At 39.5% G+C, this 21,156-nt stretch overlaps 1 protein-coding gene across 3 annotated transcripts in view; it reads left to right on the forward strand.

Annotated features, from left to right (window-relative positions):
• The window catches only part of LOC141754265 (CUB and sushi domain-containing protein 1), a 467,652-nt gene that overhangs the window by 355,991 nt on the left and 90,505 nt on the right, over window positions 1-21,156 (forward strand). For all 3 annotated transcript variants that reach the window (XM_074613208.1, XM_074613217.1, XM_074613228.1), the window contains 6 exons: window positions 3,402-3,528; window positions 4,041-4,252; window positions 7,151-7,342; window positions 11,142-11,280; window positions 15,153-15,340; window positions 18,692-18,886. In XM_074613208.1, coding sequence (XP_074469309.1) covers window positions 3,402-3,528; window positions 4,041-4,252; window positions 7,151-7,342; window positions 11,142-11,280; window positions 15,153-15,340; window positions 18,692-18,886 — 1,053 coding nt within the window. The remainder of the gene's footprint in view (window positions 1-3,401; window positions 3,529-4,040; window positions 4,253-7,150; window positions 7,343-11,141; window positions 11,281-15,152; window positions 15,341-18,691; window positions 18,887-21,156) is intronic.

Raw genomic sequence — 21,156 nt, forward strand, 5'->3', positions numbered from 1 at the left:
TTTAGCTTTAGTTGGCACATGGCAGCTCTTAATTAGGTTGGAGAGGAGTGTGCCAAACGACTCAGGTGCCATGACATTTTTTTTTTCCCCCTTTAGCTCATGGACCTGTGAAAGTAGTTTTGTGTTTTAGCTGCAGCATGTACAGCTGGTACCAGTGAAGCATGAACTCGACGTTTGTTTGTTCCTATTGTTCCTAGCTATCTTTGAAATCCCTGAAGCAAATTCACATTTTTTTGAAGCCCCTAATTCCTGCTTGACCATAAATATTTTGTGGTTTTGCATATTTTACAAATTAAACCACTCTCCCTGTAAGTGCTTTTACCTTGTTGGGTAGACGCGGGCACTTGGCACATGTTAATTTGGAATTCCCTACTGCGGAGCCAAGCCTTGTGTCTGTCTAACCTGCCAGCACACCTGAGCTCGCTGAGGTGGGACATGGCCTGATGTGGTTGCTAATGGCAACTAAAAAAGAATGTGTGTGCATAGGTGTGTGTGGGTATGTATGTGGGTGTGAATGAGAATGAGTATGCGTTTTTGGCTGGATGTGTGTAAATCTCAGTGTGTGTGTGTGTGTGTGTGTGTCCCTGTGTACCTCTGCAGTCAGTCATTAATTTGTAGCTGCTCTGTCGCTGCCTTATTTCAGGTAAGCCAGCAACCAGGAGAATACTTGCTGGCAGAGCCCTGGGCTAACTACCTCTATAGCTACCTTTGTATCTTCCTCCTTTGTCTGTCTGCCGGGGCGTTTGTCTTTCTGCCTCTCTGACTGTCTCTTCCCCTGCCTGTCTGGCTCGGTCCCATATCTGCATGTACTTGCATGGAGATGAGGAGATGGTTTTGCCTCAGGCTGTTTCTATACCATCTTTCTCTCTCTCTCTCTCTCTCTCTCTCTCTCTCTCTCTCTCTCTCTCTCTCTCTCTCTCTCTCTCTCTCTCTCTCTCTCTCTCTCTCTCTCTCTCTCTCTCTCCCCCCCCCCACATTGAGTCAAACAGAGTGGTGGTCTACCTCTGACTCTTTTTGACGTTCTCTCGTTCTCTATTCATGCAGTAAACCTGTCTATCTTCTCCTGTATATGTGTGTGCCTCTTATTTTCTCTTTCTTTTTCTATGCCGGGAAATTGCAGTCGTCATTGGCGTAGTTGCCTTTCCTCCTGTGTTTTCTATCACCAGGGACTGAAACAACTGGTTATATTATTGTGTGTGGGTGTGTGCATTCATATGTGTGTATGAGCTTGCGTAACTGCATGCATGTTTTTAAGCATGTGTTTCTGGCCTCGTGTGTAATTGTATCGCTACACCCTTTGTGTTTGTGCTTACATGAATGTGTATTTGTGAGCATTCTGCCGAGGGCAATGCAACAGCAGTAGGTTGTCATGGCATTGCAGATTGCAGAACTGTGTTAATGGTGCCCTTTTAACTCACGCAAACACGCAATGCACACACTGATATGAAGCGTTCTCTCTACCAAACTGTTTTCTAATCAGTAGCGATCTGCTGGCTCAGTGGGCTACCATGTACTACCATGATGAGTTCAAATCTGCTCCCAGCCTTTTCCCTTGCTTCCTGCTATCTCCCCTGTTCCTCGCCACTGAAAACAATACAAAAATAACACAAAAAGACAATTCTCTCTTGTGTATTAAACAGCATTTTTTTCTTGAACTTTGAACACTTTTGGGAAATCCTTGAGCGAAAACAGCCATCGAAGTTATTCACCAACCTTGAAAGTGTATAACAGGAGCTCGGATACTTCAAGGTTGATTTAATGATTCTAGGCCTTTTTTAACTGATTATCATTTAACTCAACCTTCACACCTCAGAGTAATTTACAGGAAAGTAGCGGAGCAGCCTCTTATGAGAGATGAACTGAGATGTTAATAGGGCTGGAAAGAAAACCAAGATATATGATACAGAGAATCTGGATGATTGAGAGTAGAGGTCGTCACAGGTCCTGGACGATGCTGGACCCAATCCGAAACGGACTTGTGGATACCTACCCAATGTGCATAAATTAATTTGCAGGATAAGTAGACTGGATCCAAAACATGGTCGACCCGAACAGATCGTAGTGAATGCCAACACTGCAGCAGCTTAAAAAGAGCAGCAATATAATAATCATAATAATATCCTGAGAACAAATGTTAAGTCATAGAAACTAATTCCAGAAATGATTTGTTTATATGCGTCAAAGATTTATTTATAGCAACATTGAAAGTCATAGAGGTGTAAATCACATGTTTTATCATGATACAATATTATATTGATTCTTTGGACAATGCCACGATATTTGTTGATGTCACAAAGTCTGCCACGATACGATACGATTTCAATTCAGTTCAGGGGCCTGCAATCGATATGAGACAATATCATATCACTATTTAACAGAATCAGTTTCATTACAATCGATATGATTTGACAGTTTTATTACTGGGCTCTGTAGGAATGAGCTGCGCTTGGACGGAAATGGTGACACAGACGTGCCTTGAGAATTTTTAAATATAAGCTCATCTTAAAGATGATGATATGTATCGATGTTTTCACTTTACATTGATGATATTGGATCGTTAGTCATTGCATCGATACATATTGATCCAGATCAGTGTATTTTTACACACCTAGAAAGTCATATTTTCACCTTCACTAATATTCTGTAGCCAACTGGGTGAAGATAATAATGCTTTTTTTACATAGGTTAGTGATTTCCCCCAAAAAATGTTTCCTCCAGCTGAGATTATAACATACAGTACCACCATGTGATCAGAGCTGAAACTGAGTACGCACTCGTCCATTTGGATCCACTCTGATATTAGACCTATAAACACACAAGACCTGACCCCAATTAGACAGAGTATCATTTTAGCTCTGTTCAAGTCAGGTCATGGGTCAGGTTTCAGTTCTGAGAAACTGTGAAGACCTCTAATTGAGAGAGATACTGTAAAAGGATGAACATGAACACATCATCTTGAAGAAGCAGGGATTATAGCATACCGGTTGTGTTAGGGTTCAGATTCACCGTGACAACGCAGGTGAATCGGTGTAACTTTATGGGATTTATTTTCTTTATTCGCTTACCTTATAAAAAGTTAATTAAGTGACTCATGTTCTCCAGTTCAAATGTCTTTGTTATTGAGAAGAGTGGATTTTATGGCTGAGCAGTTGTTGCAAGTTGCACAACAATATCTACTGCAGACTAGTTTGTAATTCATAGTGACCCTGCAGCAATCGTTCAATATGTGGGTTTGCCCACGATCCTTGCTTTGTTAAATGCTCTGATGCTTCTTTTATGTTTGATCTGTCCAGTTAAATGTGTAGAGTAGTATGTGTTATACCTGCTGTGGTTGTATTGTATTTATTTTTTCCCCCAGGGATTTTTCCATTTTTTCATCCCTTTGTCTCGTGTCCTTGTAGCGGAGTGTGGAGGTCACTTAAGTGGAGCAGTGTCTGGACGGATTCTGTCTCCGGGATATCCTGCTCCATATGACAACAACCTCCACTGTACCTGGACTATAGAGGCTGACACAGGCAAGACTATCAGGTAATTATGAAGCAGTTGGATATGTACACTGAAGCAACTGTGAGTATGATGATGGCCTACAGTTATCAGCATTAAAGGACACCAAAAGAAATGTTTTCCCATAAAGAAATAAGACAACAAATAGACCTAACTAACAATACTAACAAGTATCTGCAGAATTGCTTTTCTCCGGCTAAGCTTCCTGGCTAACTCACTCTACATAAACTATACAGGTAAACACTCACAAGACTGTCAGGTACTGATATATTCACTAATTATAGATAAATGTTCACTGTCAAAGCCACTGCTGTGTAGGAGAGTACACCACATTAGTCATTATGCCACCATCGTGTTTCTCAACACATTGCTGACATTCCTGTGTGTGCGCGCGCTAGTGTAATCTCTCTGTTCTCAGCTCTGCTTCATTTTATTTTATGGTTGACTTGATTTTTGGTAAAATGACTGAATAAAGAACAGTTGTTAATGTTTGTGTTGCGTCTCTGATCTCCTGTGTAATTTGTGTGTTTTCTCAGCCTTCACTTCATCGTCTTTGACACCGAGGTCGGCCACGATATCCTGAGAGTTTGGGACGGGCCATCTGGGCCATCAGACGGGGGGATCCTGTTGAAGGAATGGTCAGGCCCGGCCTTACCTGAAGATATCCACTCGACTTTCAACATACTCACACTGCAGTTTGATTCTGATTATTTCATCAGCAAGCAAGGATTTTCTATCCAGTTTTCCAGTAAGTGGATTTATCTCTAAATCAGAATCATTCAACGTGGAAATCACGTGGTGAAGGAAACTCTGAATGACTGGAAACAATCAAAAATGTGCCATGACTGTACTAAAGCACTGATTTGGGTGGTCTGTCTCACTCTATCCCCACTATCCATTTATGAAGAAAAACAATTACTGAGTTATCAATTAAGTTAGCTAATTAACAAACTCAGCACTCATCAAACATATACAGTAGTTTTAGTTATTACATAAACCTCATTTATATTGGCTATAAGATAATTAATCTGGAATTAATGCTGCATTTAACAGGATTTCTGAAAAACTAAAGCCAAAGAATGAAATGAGAAATTTAATATCTCACCATGGGACCAGGCTAAGTACTGAAGGAGCCCCCTAGAGACCTGTGGCTCAGTTTTGGTTGTATCTTACAGTTGGGAAACCAGGAGATGCAGTTACAAAACTACTTAGTTAACTATTTAACAGCATTGTGAAATGTTTCTTTGAGAAATTGGTAAATAATAAAAATAATAATGATAATAATGATAGATAATAAAAAAATATATCATTTTATATGCTAATGAACAAAGTCATTTCCATTCATTTTAGGTGTTTTGAATTTGCAAAATAATCAACTATAAATCTAAAAATTGTCTTTAAATGTCAGTTTTATAAAAAGATTTTAGTTTTTTTATCATACTTACTCAAAGAAATGTCAACAAACACAAACTGTTGCTGCCATTTCTTTCCTTTTTTATATAAAAAAAGAAAAGGCAACCTGGACAATAACTGTGCCCTTTGGGTGCACGGATGGTGTTTGCTGTTTGAGCCACTGGACCCAAAAATGTTTGTGCACCGTCCTTTTAGAATCATTGGCAAAAGTCACTGCGATCCACTGTAGCAGCAAAATCAATCAGAGGCAGACAGTCACGACCATCCTTTCTTTATAACAGCTTATTCACATCAGCGCATCCACAAACACACACACACACACAAACACACACACACACACACACACACACACACACACACACACACACACACACACACACACACACATTCTTGTGCGTGTATATCTTTACATAGCCATTTATTACCAGCACAATTCTTGCACAAGCCCTTACTGTACACCACTTGCTCTACAGTTCACATAAATCTGCATGCACAAGCGTGCACACACAAACTCCAACACCTAACTGTCAGAACTTTTTTAAAGAGATGCATATTTCCAGTCATAAATATTTACACCCAATGTTTTCTCTCTCTCTATCTCTCTCTCTCTCTCTCTCTCTCTCTCTATCTCACACATTTAGTTTTTTCCTTTCTCCCCATATTTAAAACAATAAATATTTGCACTCACTAACATGCTAATCAAAGCACTGTTATTCCATTACTATGGTAATGACTCCTTATATTTACCTCAATGTTGATTTACTAAAGCAAAGGTAATGGTATTTGCCACCACACTGATTTATTTAAAGCAAGGTTTGTGGATTTATTGAGCTAGTGGTTTTTAGGGGTGATGATACTACAAATTTATTTCTCAGTTTTAGTTTTTTTCTCTCATTTTGTCCTCTCTCCTCCCTCTCTGTGTCCCTGATAGAATATATACTGTTCTGTACTGGGAAAATACAATAAACGTGATGTTATGATACTATGTTTGGCCGTACACCAGCTGGAATATTTGTGCAAAAGATAATTTATATGCTCAGTGTGGATTGTATTTCAGAAGGTCAGCTTCCATACTCTACTAGTAAGATCTGATATAATTGTATAATGAGGATTCAAGCAGTGGAAAATTCTGTCTTGTCTTTCTCTTGCAAATTCATTTTAACGCCATTAATTTCTTTAACATGTTCACACAACTTGCCATTTTTAGGTTGTAGCAGGCTCCGTTTTAAGATACTGGTATCATATGAAACTAGAAAACCTCAGGATTCCATTGCTACCATGTCATCCTAGCTTGTCGCAAAGGAGACTAAATATCGCTCCAAACTTGTGCTAAATTCTCGCGAGGAAAAACTCATGGCCATTTTCAAAGGGGTCCCTTGAACTCAAGATATGCTAAATGCAGTACCTGTGAGGGTTTCTGGACAAAATGTTTATTGTTTTGTGTTGTTAATAATAATAATAATAATAATAACAATGTTGTTCCAATAATTAATATATACATACATTATTAAGTGTTAATTTCTCAACATATCTTCCTTTAAGGTACATTTTGAACCGATAAAAAATGTGCGTCAAATTTGAGATTAATCACGATTAACTATTTTAACCGCTTGACAGCCCTACTAAATATACAATATACATTTGTACATACAGAATGCAGTATTTTAATTATATAAAATATCCTTTAAATTTAGTCAGATTATATTCTAATCGGACACATATTGCATATTGCTCGAATGTTGATAAAAATATATTGTCCCTTTTTGAATCCTTAAACACTGTTTGATGTGATGGAGGCACTCCAGTATATTTAAACACAATTGTGAACCCAATACACACAGAGGCTGATGGCTGTGAATCCCTACCAAGCACACTGCTTTCCCTGAAGGGGAGCCACTAATTAAAAAGCAAAAAAGACCCAATTTGATGGAACCTGAAGGGACGAACCATTTAGTTACTAACTGGTCATGTTGTCACATGTATCTCCAGCTACCCTGCTATCTTTAATAATAAATAAGTCATTCATTGTCAGTCTGATGACAGTAAGCCCATTCAGTAGTGACCATGTGGGGGACAATAGTGTGTCTTTATACAATACAGCACATGTTTTTCTTTGATTCTTTGTCTGCAGCTGCTGATAGATGTTGTGTTTGTGTGCTTTTCTCTGAATCTCTTTTTGTCAACCAACAATATGTCAATAAATGTCTCCCTTTGTCTGTCTCACATTCTCCAGCAACAACAGCAACAACATGCAATGACCCCGGCATCCCTGTTAATGGTTCTCGATACGGGGACAGTAAGGAGCCTGGTGACAGCATGACGTTCCAGTGTGATCCTGGCTACCAGCTGCAAGGCCTGGACACCATCACATGTGTACGAATGGATAACAGATTCTACTGGCAGCCTGACCCTCCAACGTGTGTAGGTAGGTAAACGTTCATCTGTGGATCACCGACTGCCAAACTGAGATTCAATTAAATGAAAATAAAATATGGTGCTGCGGTCAGACGTTAATGAGCTGGAGACTTCAATGTCATACTGCGTACTAAAAAATGAGGACTAAATATGAGCTAGATATTAGGATTTTTTAGATACTGTCCATCAGATGCTCTAATGAATACATCAAACAATGGAAGACTGAGCTCAAAACCTCTGGAGGTGGAATGATCCAGAATTGTATCTTAAAGGTGCAGTGTGTAGGATCTGGTGGCATCTAGTGGTATGGTTGCAGATTGCAACCAACTTAAACCTGCCCCGTGTGCCAAGTGTGTAGGAGAACGACGTTGGCCGACTTGTCAGTTGTTGTTAGAGTAGCGTAGGTCATTTGGAGAATAGCGGTAGAGGTTTCCTGTGTCTTGTCTCCCGACGGCAGAGTGCAGTGACAGGGGTTAACTCTGGAGTGAGTAACGTTATTGACTCCAGCCCAAGCAAGAATAGTCAACTCAGTGGTTTGTCCGTTCTGGGCTACTGTAGAAATATGGTGGCCGGCTCCGTGAAGAGGACCCGCTCCGTGTGTACATATAACCGTCTCATTCTAAGGTAACGAAAACACATCGATTCTTATTATCAGGTGATTATACCATGGAAGTAGAAAGAGAACTGGATACAGCATTGTAGGCGGGCTCCTGTTCATTCCTATGAGAATTACTCAGTGAAGCCAAAATGGCTTGACTGCTGAGTGATAAAGTACCCGGATCATCCAGCGAACTTCCGCATCCATTGGGCCCATAGAGCAGGCGCAGTAGCGTTTCCTTTAACTCCGCCTCCCATTTACATGAATGGAGGAAGGAAATAACTCTGGATTTGGTTATTACTGGATTTTATAACTTTTAGGCCCTAATGATTTAAATAAGGGCTATTCAAGGGTTCATACTAGGAAGTTGATTTACCTAAAAAAAAACGTTTCCACTCTTTTACAGACATAGCTTTCCCAATGTAAGTCTATGGGAAAAAGTCTTTTTGGGCATCACGTGACGGACACGGAAGTTGTAGCACCGCCGTTTGGAAATTAGCATCAAAGCCTGCCGCACTTCCTCGGGACTTGGATTACAATATACAATAAAGAAAGAAACTTACTTATTAATATTATATTCTATTTCTGCCAATACATCCCCCTAAATGTCACACACTGTTCCTTTAAGTCTGAAGTTGGTGAGAGTAAACAACAAACAAGACAGTTCAGGTCCCTCAGGTGCCACTGTGTTATTCTGCCACATCTGACATACTTTGGAGGCAAATCAACTGAAGCCTGCTGGTGAGGTGATCTCTATTCCCAAATGATGCTGCTGCTAGAACATCACATGGTTTTCCTTACCAGAGGCATACTCTTTAAGATCAAGGAGAAGTTGAACAGGTGCTGAAGAAACTGTGCTTGGGATAAGCATATAGCACTGTTGCTGTCAGTGGACTGCATAAAAATTCAGCATGGATCACCAAAACCTCCAGAACTGGCATGATGAGACGTACACCTGAGAGGAATAGTGGGGGGAAAAAAAGCGAGGTCAGATTTGTAGCATCCCAGAATGATGCAGGTAGCTGTAATACAGTTCCTGTTTGAAAACCTTTGAAAAGCCAGGCCTTGTTTGCTCTTTTTCTCTATTATCACCACCATCTGACCCACCTGCTGCTTTTAGCCCAGTGAGCTTCCACACCTCATTCACACAATTCTGCTGCAGTTTGTTTTTCACTCTTCCACTTTCAGGTGTGCTTTGCTTCCTTTATTTTTCCTGCTCAGCTCCTTCTGACACACTTGACTCTCTCACTAAAGGAAGGAGATGACTTCTAGCCGTGAAGCCTGCCTTTTTTGAGAAAACGCAGGAAAAGCAGAGTCAGTGCAAAAAAAAGATACAATCTGTAATGCAGCAAGAGCCCTTCAGTGTCCTCACCGTGCAACCTACAAATCCCAGTATGTTAGGGCAAAACAGGCCTGTAGCACGTCCCTTTCTCTGACCATAGCTGGTAGTAAGCTGCCGCTGAACTTCTTGCCTCTGTTGTAACAAACATATAAAGTTCTTTTTCTGGATTAAAGTTGCAGTAAGTAGTATATTTTTGGCATCATTGGACAAAACTTCCATAATAACCTTTCAACATATTGTAATTCAAGTGTTCTGAGAGATAACTAGACTTCTGCACCTCCTCATGGCTCTGTTTTGGCTGTGCTCCGGCTGGTGGGCGGTGCTTGGTATTTCCTCAACTGATCTCAACAAGGCTGCCAGGTCACAAACTTTCTCATTTTACAGCTAAACATTACACTACAAGATGTTTCTGATAACATTTGAGGCAAGAAATAGGCATTACAGCAACAGAATATTGATTCATATTTGATCAGAGCTGCCTAGTTTGACCGTTTGATCAGACTTCAAGAGTGATTGACAGCTGCTCAGAGACTGGAGGCTCCAGCTCAGCTCTGATCGATTGTTTTCCTCCGGTCTGTGAAATCCTGTAGATGCCGCTAGGAGCACCGGAGGACACCGGATGACACAGAGGCTCATGATTTTTTTCAGATTACCTGTCTCATGTAATGCTGTCAGAATATAATGACCATTTAATAACTTATTTTAATCATATATGCTCCATCTCTACCCACTGCTGCTTTAACTGCAGCCTCCAGTTCAATTTGGTCTTTCATGTGAAATATCATGTTGAGTTACTCAGAGTAGATGGATGAGAAAAATCACCAGAGATCACCATAAAGGTCCTGGGCTGCTGGATTTTTAATTATGCAGGGACCAGGATGAGGTATGACGTCAGACACAGCTGAAGTGGGAGTGTAAACAATGTGAGCAAGCCGAAGATTCCTGCAGCAAGTAGCATGGTGTCCACATCCCAGCTTTCATTTGGCTTCCTGTTAGATGCCACAGCCTCCCTTTTATGTTGCCTTATCCTTCACTTTCTCGGCCAACACTATTGGGAAGTCCTCCAGCACAGCCACAGAGACTAATAATTTGCCTTGTAACCATGCCTGTGAAACACATTATGCTTTGTTCCTGATATTGCCTCTGACTCTTTGCCAGTGACCTCACAACTGTAGATAAAATGTAGGGCTTAAATCTTCTCCGTTTTCTCTTAGCCCAGCCTGTGTACGCTTCCCTCTCATGCACTTTCACCTTGGGTGGTGAATCCCTCGGTGTTCAAAAGCCTTCCTAAGATTAAACCATCATTATACACAACAGTCTAGTGCGCAAGTGTGTGTCTGTCTGTGAGTGATTTGCAACTGTTAATGCCTTTGTTTACCTCTATTTCACTGTTGATAATCCGTTCACACCCACCTGCCACCCCCAAGACACCTCTCCATGTTTCAAATTCTTCCTTCACATCACCAAATTGCTGCTTGAATGCATCTATCTGTCTCTCTTGCTAATATCTCTTTCCTGCTTTCTGGCTTGTTGTGGGATAACAGGGCCGCTAGGGGTGATTCTCTCTGCTAACTACCCCCAGCCTCGCACTCTGTCTAAATCGCACAGACTCTGTCTATCTCGCTTTTGCTCTTTCACCCTCTCCAGCTACCTGTGGAGGTAATATCAACGATCCATCGGGGGTAATTCTGCCTCTCCTAACCAACCTGTGCCATACTTCCCATCACTAACCAACTCTCTTCCACTCTGCCTACCTGTGGGGGTTATATGAGTGGTCAATCAGGGGTGATTCTCTTTCCAAATTACCCCAAGCCCAATGCTGTGTAATCATCTTTCTCTGTCTCTCTCTCCCTGTTTGTCTGTCTCCAGCCACATGTGGGGGAAACGTCAGCGGCCCTTCGGGAGTAATTTTGTCTCCTAACTACCCCCAGCCTTACCCGCCTGGGAAAGAGTGTGATTGGAGAGTCAGAGTCAACCCTGACTTTGTCATTGCTCTCATCTTCAAAAGGTAAGCCACCTAAATTTACAACATGGATCTGTATCTTGTATATACTATGTGCCTTTTTCTTATATGTATTCTCGGGAGTGGAGCTTATCTGTACTTGTAGAAACACTGCTGCCGCTCAGCTTGCATTTCCGACATTTTGATTGAATGGATTTAAGATTTTTTTTTCAACCTTAAAATGGTCCAAAATAAGGCTGCACATTTTCCCTCAGTCATTTCACAGTTTAGAGTTCCCTGTGGGAGTTCAGACGTCCCTTTTGTATTTGCTGTTTAAAAGGCTGCCATGTTATTATGGTGGAGCACTTAGCTGCAACACGAGGGCAACAATAAGATGTGTCTAAACATAAATCAAAATAAACAGGTAGCTTTACGACAAACCAATGTTAATGAAGCATTTGCACTCAAGCTAGAAAACGTGTCATAATATTAAAGGTAGGCTTCTGTATGCTGTAAGAAACAATAACTATAATGTCAGGATTTGAAATATGCTGCTTGAAGATTTTCTTTCGGAGAAAACACACAGTTACTGACGTATGCCTTGTGTCGGTTAATGGTTCAGTTATTACAGTCTGATCAATATATAACTTTTTGTCATCAGAAGAAGATCACAAACAACGTTACACAACAACAAGATAGATAAGATGGCCACAGCAAGGTGTGTTCTTCCTTAATTTTGAGGCTGCAACAAACACATCAGGGCAGAGCAATGGCCTTACTGATGATATTAATTTTTAATTAGTTTATACAAATACCTGAGAAAACATTAAAAGTTACAAACTTAAAGATTTAGGGGATGGACGGGGTCCCTAAAGAATTTTCTGAAACATGTTTTTTCTTCTGGCTTATATTTAAAAATGCATCGCCCTCCAAGGACTTTGTGTTTTATGAGTTTACTTTGAGTTTGTTTTTTAAGAGTAGACTGTTCATGACTCACTGAGGCCCACACAGGGTACGAAAAGGTCTGCGCTGTATAGTCAGGGATCAGGCACTAATAAACCCATTTGTGTGGGGAAAACCTCATTAGTCTAAAAAAACTACAGTAAAATCCAATTCCAACATAACTAAAGTAGCTTAACGATTAGTTTGTGGTGAGATGATCTTATCTTTAAAAGATTCAGGAAATCAAAATTAGATTTGTTCTTGACTGTCAGGGCCTTGAACTGCCCAAATCTCTCAATCAGCCTTTTTTTTCTGTTGTGAATCAGTGTAAACTTAATGGTATGCATCCTTGAAGACATGAAGTAAGTGACTGATTAAATCTGATAAAATTTGTTCAGGAACTTTATGAACACTGATGTGTTGGCAGATACACTATTCCCGCCTTGTTTTGGAAAGTGAAATTCATGTTTAAATGAAAGGGATTTATGAGCGTTTCCATGTTTTGTTGTTTTGGTAATAGGGCAGTGTTTATTTACATTTCAAGTCCTGATTGTGCCTGAGTGGTGAATATTTTCCCGGTCACAGTGGTTAGGGGCTTATGACTAAGGCAAAAGTGAAGATTGGAGTTTCACATAAAGGAGATAAAAGCAAAGCGGACTTTCTCCAGATTGCCACAGGAGGAAAAATGACCCAATTTTGGCTTCATGTTTTTCAGCTGGAGAGATAATTCCCTTCTGTTGTAACAGTGAGACAGTTTTTATTTTACTTTGAATTAAGTTGTATTGATATTGGTTGTTTTGTGATTGCTGTGTGCCTTTTCTTTTTCATCATTTATCCAATTTTAACCTAATAATTATGTTTTATAAACGCAGCTTGAATAAGCTTCTATTTTACTCACCCATTCTATTACGAATGACTCAGTCTTTTGATCAGTCTTTGAATCAAATCAGAGTTTCTCCAATGAAGTCAGAACTCATTTTGTGGTATCATTTAACATCATTTGAGCGTCGACATCCAACTGACCTTCGTTTTATAGTAACGCTAAAAGTTATCAGCCAGAAAAGGTGTTATTTTCTTTGTAAGATATCCCAAAGTGATATCCTGTTCTATAAATGTATAACTATTTACAGTCAGTGGAAAAGCATATGCATTCTTCTCATAATGAGAGTGCTGACTGCTTTGTGGCACTGTATATTTCAAGATGTATAATTAATTGCTAAATAAACTAAAATATAGTTTCTCAAGTTTGCATGATTGCTCTTAATTTGCATTCAAGTCTTAACAGACCCTTGCATTACTGCTCTCCGGTCACACGAGGTTATCTTGTTGCCCCGTTTCTGCTCTGTGAGATCTTTATGTTCTTTTTATGACATTTAGTAGCTTTAGCATTCAGACCCAGAATGTATCACTAATGCAAAAAGTATTAGCACGGATCATTTTAATGCTTTGTCGGTGCAAAAAGGGCTTATGTGCAGTTAAGCCCATTCTGCACCAGATAGAAACACAGGGCTTAAACTTCAGCATTCTTCACACTTATTTTTTAACTTTGGTAGTTTTTTGTTCAACTTCTACAAGTCCTTTCCATGATAAATATTGTTGTCAGACAAATAATCAGTAACACCTCTTCTGCCCAAATTCAAAAATTCCTGATATGTCTTTTGTGTCAGCAAAGAGAACAAGTAAGGGACATATGACAGAGTAATCCTGTAAATATGCCAGATTAATAAGGCATTTGTGTTTGTAAATATTTTCTATATCAAAGTCTCTGTCTGGTTTATAAGGTATCCTTTTTTGTATTTTACCTTTCTCACCAAAATAAATTGTGTGTATCCTAAAGACCTGACGGACATGTTAAATGCATTTCCTAACTCATAACATGTTTGGAAAGCTGTTGTTTTAAATGCTTTTGGCAGAACTGTGTTTTATGTCATGTCAGTGCTTTCCTTTCCTACATGTTGAAAGAACACAGGATATAAGCAATACAGGGAATTGCTCATCTAAATGTTGCTCTACAGCACCCCTGGTGCTCCAACACTCCAAAGGTTACCTTTATGGTAGTTACAACACTGCTACACTTCAACATACACAATACATTCCTCTTTCTCTCTTCTTCTCTATCTCCGACACACAAACACACAAATACACACACATACAGTTAAGTCCTATGACTTCCATCCAAACACTGAGCAAAATAGACAGTCGGGAGACCAAGAAACCATAGAGATAGGCCTATATACAGTGTGTGTGTGTGTGTTCGGTGTGTGTATGCGCACATACAAATTTGTGTCTGTGTGACAGGTGGGCGACAGTGCTAACACAGCTGCTGTGTGTTCTTATACTTTCACCCTCATGAGGACAAGGTGTCTCCACGTATGTATAGAGAGACGAGGAGAAGCTGTCAAAGTGAAAACCAGCAAAACTTTTAAAAAGAAACATGTATGAAGAGCTAATGTGGGTTTAGGCTGCGGGTTAAAACAATTAAGGGCACATAGTTGTGTTAGGTTTACACACAAACACATGCACACACACATACTGGAGATATAAATCTAGATAGATCATGACATGCCCTTTCACGATGAGACAGCAGGATGATTAATGTAATATTCAGATGACCCAGCAGGACAGATTTTGCAGCAGCACACACATTATTTTTTTTAATATCAATGAAATGGATGTGTTTTGGACGATATATTGCTATCTTAAATTCAAGAGGAAAACAATAACAAGCATTTAAAGTTTTAATTTTTAATCCAGTAAACATCCAGAAAACCTGTCAAAATGAAAGTGCGATTAGCAGACGATTAGAAGAGCGATAGCACCAACTAATTGGCAGTCATTAAATGAAGCAGGTATTTGAATTTAACACACATCATTGGATTAATTGTTTAGAGAATTTGAACAAGAACACAAACAAACTGCGCCGTTAATCTTACTAGTTTCTGAAACCCAAGTTTCTCTGTTTTGTTTTGTTTTGTTGTTGTTGTTTTTTACCCCAGTTTCAACATGGAGCCAAGTTACGACTTCCTGCACATCTACGAGGGTGAAGACTCTAATGGGCCGTTACTTGCAAGTCTCCAAGGCAACCAGGCCCCAGAGCGAATAGAGAGCAGCAGTAACGGTCTCTTCCTGGCATTCAGATCTGACGCCTCACTGGGCATGTCTGGGTTCGCCATCGAATATAGAGGTAATTGAACCCCAAAACTTTGCCATGATACGATACATTTATACGATACATGTATAAGATACTGACATTTTTCTTCAATAATGTTTTAAAACTGTCTAATATGCAGACTATTGATCAGATGTGGTAGTACAAGTATAGCAAGTACTACTAGTAGTAACAGCAGTAGTAAAAGCAGTTGTCGGAATGATAGCAGTGGTAGCAGTACAGTAACCACAGTATTAATATTATTAGTAAGTAGGAGGAGTAGCTGCATTGATAATAACAGTAGTACAGTATTTGTAGTATTACATGACCACATCTCACCGATCCTGGCTTCCTCACACTGGCTACCTGTTGCTTTTAGAATTGATTTTAAAGTATTACTTATAATTTGCAAAGCCCCGACAGGCCTTGCCCCAAGTTATTTATCAGATCTATTATTGCCCTATGTCCCTTCCTACACTCTGAGATCCTCAGATGCGTCATTCCTTGCAGTTCCAAGGTCCAGATTGATTCACAAAGGTGATAGAGCGTTTGCAGTCAGGGCACCTAGACTATGGAATGACCTTCCTGAGGAGATCAGGGCTGCAAACTCGGTTGCATCTTTATAATCGCTTCTAAAAACTCACTTCTTTCTGTGATTTTATTTGTTTTATGACATTTTAGTTGTTTTACTCTTTGAGTTTTTATGTGTTTAGTTATCGGCTTTTAGAACATTTTGTTATCCTTGTGTTTTAAATGTGTTCTGTTTTTATTGTAAAGCACTTTGTAACTGCGTTTTAAAAGGTGCTATATCAATAAAGATTATTATTATAAGTAGTATTAGTATTAGATGGTGACAGTATGCGTGGTCAAGTAGCAGCAATTAGTAATTAATTGGCAATCTTAACATAGCACTGCACTATGGGCCTAATTAAGTTAAAAGCTATAAAGATAAACCACTAACTAGCCAATAACTGTGATCATTATTCAAGATGATATGGAGGAAAAATCAATGCTGTATTACAGCTCTACTTTTAATATTGTGTGGGCCAGATTTACTAATGATTATTCACCTGTTTTTAGGTGCAGATGGGACACATTGTGCCCCAAACACGTGCTGTATTTATCTTTCTGGCTGTAGTCACAGTTTGCGTGTTATTTTAGTGAGTGTTTCAATTAAATATCGGCTTGTATATCGCTAAAAATCAATCATTAGAAACAAATATTAAGCAATTCGGCTTTTGTTAATGAACACAATATCTGATTACTGTAACACAAACTCATAGTGGACGAGGATTTTAGGTTTTTGTTTATCAAACTTCTGTTTTTTTTACTTCACTGTCAATAAACTCTTGAATCACCACAGGCTGCAAATTAACTTTTCTTTTAAGTGAATGTTGTTAAATGTTATGACATTTAAGTGACTGTTTGGCAGCATTTACTCAACCATATATATCCCACTGCTAAACTGAGCTTATGAGCTCTCCTCCACTGGCATAGTGTGTCATAGAGCAGTGGGTCCCAAACTTTTTCACATCAAGGACCCCTAAACTGACGCAAATTAAACCATGGACCCCCATTTCGTCACCGGATCCCCCATCTGATAGTTTTTTTGATTTTAGATGTTTTGACCCATGACCCATGACCAAAATAGTCATACATTATGTTATTTGTTTTACTTATGGATGGAATTATAATGAAAATTAAATATTCCCCTTTTTGCCGGGGACCCTCTGGAACCCCCTCAAGGACCCCTGAGGGTCCCTGGACCCCACTTTGAAAACCACTGTCTTAGAGGGCAGTCACAGGTTCAGTCCAGGAGCTGAATACATGCAGATTGCAGCCGCTAAGTCAATGCAAATTGCAGCACGATGCCATTTTCTTAGTAAATCTGGCCCTGTATGTGATAAATACCTTGAGTTGATGTTCACTGTGTTTATGAAGTGTAATGATTAAAATGTCGATACTGGAGTGTTGTGCAGACTGGATAACATTTTAAGCTGCCTACTCTATTAATTTCACCCTTGCTGTACATCAGAAGTGTTTTTCAGTTGAAAGGGCATGCTGTTCCATGTCAGCCTATGAGTTGTTTACTTTCACAGATTGTGACTCATCCTGGTTTTACAGATGTTGCTTGACTGGGGGTGATTTAGCAGCTATAGTCAATTCGGAGCTGATGATTAGTTGTTTGACTGACGAGAGACTAGATCTGCTCTGTCAAGTTTTATAAAGTATTTTTCTCTTGTTTCTCTCACTCCATTTATCTCTAATTAAAAAAAGATTATCTTCTTCTCTGTTGTCTGTCTCCTCACGCTACCTCACACCTCTGTACTTTTGTCATTAATTCTCTACCTTTCATCTGCCATCTCTCTAATTAAAATACAACCTTAATCATCTCCCTGTTTCACTTCCATCTTGCCCTCCACCTCCCCCCCTCTCTCTCTCTGTCTGTCGGTTTCCCTCTGTCAAGCCCAATATCTCATTCTTATTGGGTGATCACAGTAAAGCAAACAATCTGGCCCAACACCAAGTCATAAAGAGCCAAGACAGTTTTGAGTTTTCTTGACTCAACGATTACCCTTATTTGTTCCTTCTTCTCCCATGAGGAGAAAATATATTAGTTAATAAAGGATATTCAATACAACCTATATTAGGGCTCAGCAAATAGCAGCCTGTTGACTAAATTTGGCCTTAAATTACCACCAATAGTTTTGACCCTTATGAGCATTTACACACGGGGGACGTGACGAATAAACAATACAAAAATGCTAAATACTTGCCTGCAATTATTATATGTTTAGGGCTTTTAGTGCTATTTCTGAACTGTAATAAAGTAGGAGTAATAAAGCTCGCCGACTTGGTTCGGACTACGGAGCCTCCGTGTTGTTGTTTCATAAATATGGGCGCAACTCAACCGGTTCCTCACAACGTGATTGGTTGATGCCTTTGTTCACTGTGCGAAAGCTCAGAAAATCGACCTCGTTCCGGAAAGAAATGATGTTGCCTTTTCGACGCATAATATTCGTGTTCTGTGTGAAAGTAAAGTAAAAATATATTGACGTACAAATTAATCGCATGAAGTAAAATTGGTGCCGGTATGTAACAGCTTTAAGTGGAATCTAAAAAAGTCCTTTATTGGGCTGTATAAACGATTTAGACATGTTTTAGAAATGTACGCCGATAAATGTTAGCTAAAAACTATTTATTTAAATTTTAAACATCATCACAGTTGCCTGTTCTGTGGTGCAGTGCCTGGCGCTGATATGAGATCTAATGACCTTACCAGATGAATAAGTAATGACAAATAAAAGCATTCATAGTTTAGTTATATTCCAAATTAGCTGGACCTTGTCTTTGTCTAGTAACACAAATTCTCTCCATTCTCCACAGAAAAACCAAGGGAGGCCTGTTTTGACCCTGGTAACATCATGAACGCCAGTCGGACAGGATATGACTATAAACTGGGCTCTCAGGTCTCCTACAACTGTCACCATGGCTACACAATAGTGGGCGGGGATACCATCACCTGTGTCATGGGGAATGATGGGAAGCCGGTGTGGGACAGGGCTCTGCCGTCATGTAAAGGTAGGAGAGACACATCAAGAACTGCATCCTTACAGACACCATGATGATGGAAATGTGGCGCAAAACCTGCTTGTGTTAAACCGTTGTTTGCCATACTGTTCCGCCATAAAGACTACTTTTATGATGCCTATAATGTTCAGCTCCTGCTATGATGTGAGACTCATGGTCCAAGACCTCTATGTGTGTGTGCGTGTGTGTTTGTGTGAACATCGGAGACAGAGAGTCTGTCAGGGATTGGAAGGCTGAACTGTCTAATTGATTGACAGCTCAGAGAGCCAAGGAAGTGACACCTGCCAAACTGCCATTCAGAGTGTACGTGTGATTGTGTGTGTGTGAGAGATCTCTCAAGTGACGGGGACCTGGCCTGGTGCCATGTGGATAAAAAATTCAAATAAGCCACAGAGCAAGGTGGCAGGACAAGGAGGGAATTTTAAAATGAGCACACACAAGGTACACACACAGACAATGCACACTTACTTATACCTCTTAACACTTTGAAAAAGGCTCCTCTGAAAGCTCTGTTTAATAATGTCTGAGAGACAGTGAAGAGGGGGGTTGGGGAGGTGGGAGAGAATAAAGATGAGATAATTGCACTCAGAGTAGCTATTTGAGAGCAGCAATGAATAACAAACGGCAAGAAAAAAAAGCTCATCAAGTAATTTTATCTCATGTTCACATTAGTCTAGTTTATTTCAAGACTATACTGCCACTTATCAACTCAAGATGTGTTACAGTTACTTAAAGGAGACATAATATGCTTGTTTCCAGGTTCATGCTTTTATTTCTGGTTTGTACTAAAACATGTTTACATGCTTTATGTTCAAAACACATAATTTTACTCATACTGTTTGTCTGAATATATCTATATTCACCCTGTCTGAAACGCTCCGTTTTAGCGCCTGTCTCTTTAAGCCCCCCTCCCTAAAAAAAACAATCTGCTCTGATTGGCTAGTGAGAAAAATATGGTGCACCTTTGCAAAGGTAGATTCTCAGATTGGGTTCGATATATTCTAATGCATGTAACATAGGAAGGGAAGCTAAATCTGAAGGGCTTGTTGAGTCTTTATGATCGAGGCAGCCCACAAAAAAACTGACAGGGTTGTCTTATTTCAGAGTTTCTGGGTTGGTAGACACTCCAGATCCCCAAATGTATGTGCGCAAGCACTGAAAAGGGAGCTTTTCATGATATGTCCTATGGGTGTATGAAAAAATTGAATATTGCGATATTGTGTTTTGCGATACTGTATTCATTCTCAAAAATACTACACATTTTATTGAATAGTTGGCATGCAAAGATTAACACAGTCAATACTTTATTTAATGTGCAAAGAGATGCATCCTCTTAGTGTATGTGCCATCTTAAAGTAGTGCTATGATGTTGAATGTTACAGGGACTGTGATAAATGCAAATGCAGATCCCACTGTTGTGATTGCATAAAAAGTAAAAAAGTAAACTCTTTTTTTACTCAGATTTTATGCATATGGTGGTGTGTTCTTTATACTATGACAGGAATTGTAACCCCTGCATCATGATACGTATCGTATCGCCAGATTCTTGCCAATACACATCTCTAATATATCCCCTTTAACCAACCTGAAATCTGGAAATTTCTCTGTAGCACTTCTTTGTCCAGCTGTGGTTTTGGACATAAAGATGCAATCGTAACTTTGCTCTTTCTTTTGTATGCATTGAGAGCATTAGAACTACATCTTTGAGGAAATCTCACTTGTTTTATGAATAGACAAGAAAAAATCATAGGTACTTTATGTCATTTTTATAATTTTGCAGTATTTCCATCCAATCAGGTAGCTAGTCACCCAGCCAGATAAGATCTCAGTTAGTCAGTTAGGGCATACTTTACCCAATGAAACAGTTAGTTAGTTAGTTAGTTAGTTATTTGGTCGGACCATTAACCAGCCAGACTGGATCCGTTAATATGTTACCTGCTGCATTTCTTGCATTCCAGTGTTACTGTAGGTAACATTAGCATACCTCTTTTGTGGTAACATAAAGGGCTGGTGTTAACTATCAGATAAGGATGGCTGACATTGATTCAGTGTAATATTTAGATGCCTTTTCCTGCAATAATATATTTATGAAGAGAAGCCAAGTATTGATTTTTAGTCACATTTGAAGGCTATTATTGGAAGACCACATAATGGTCTTCTATCAAATAAAAAATGATCTGAAACACCTCGAACTTCATCTGGCAATTGATTCATATCTTTTCACTGTAATTAATTGTGACATAATTTCCGTATAAGGTGTG

The sequence above is a fragment of the Sebastes fasciatus genome, chromosome 2 (genome assembly GCF_043250625.1).
Source record: "Sebastes fasciatus isolate fSebFas1 chromosome 2, fSebFas1.pri, whole genome shotgun sequence".
Lineage (NCBI taxonomy): Eukaryota > Metazoa > Chordata > Actinopteri > Perciformes > Sebastidae > Sebastes > Sebastes fasciatus.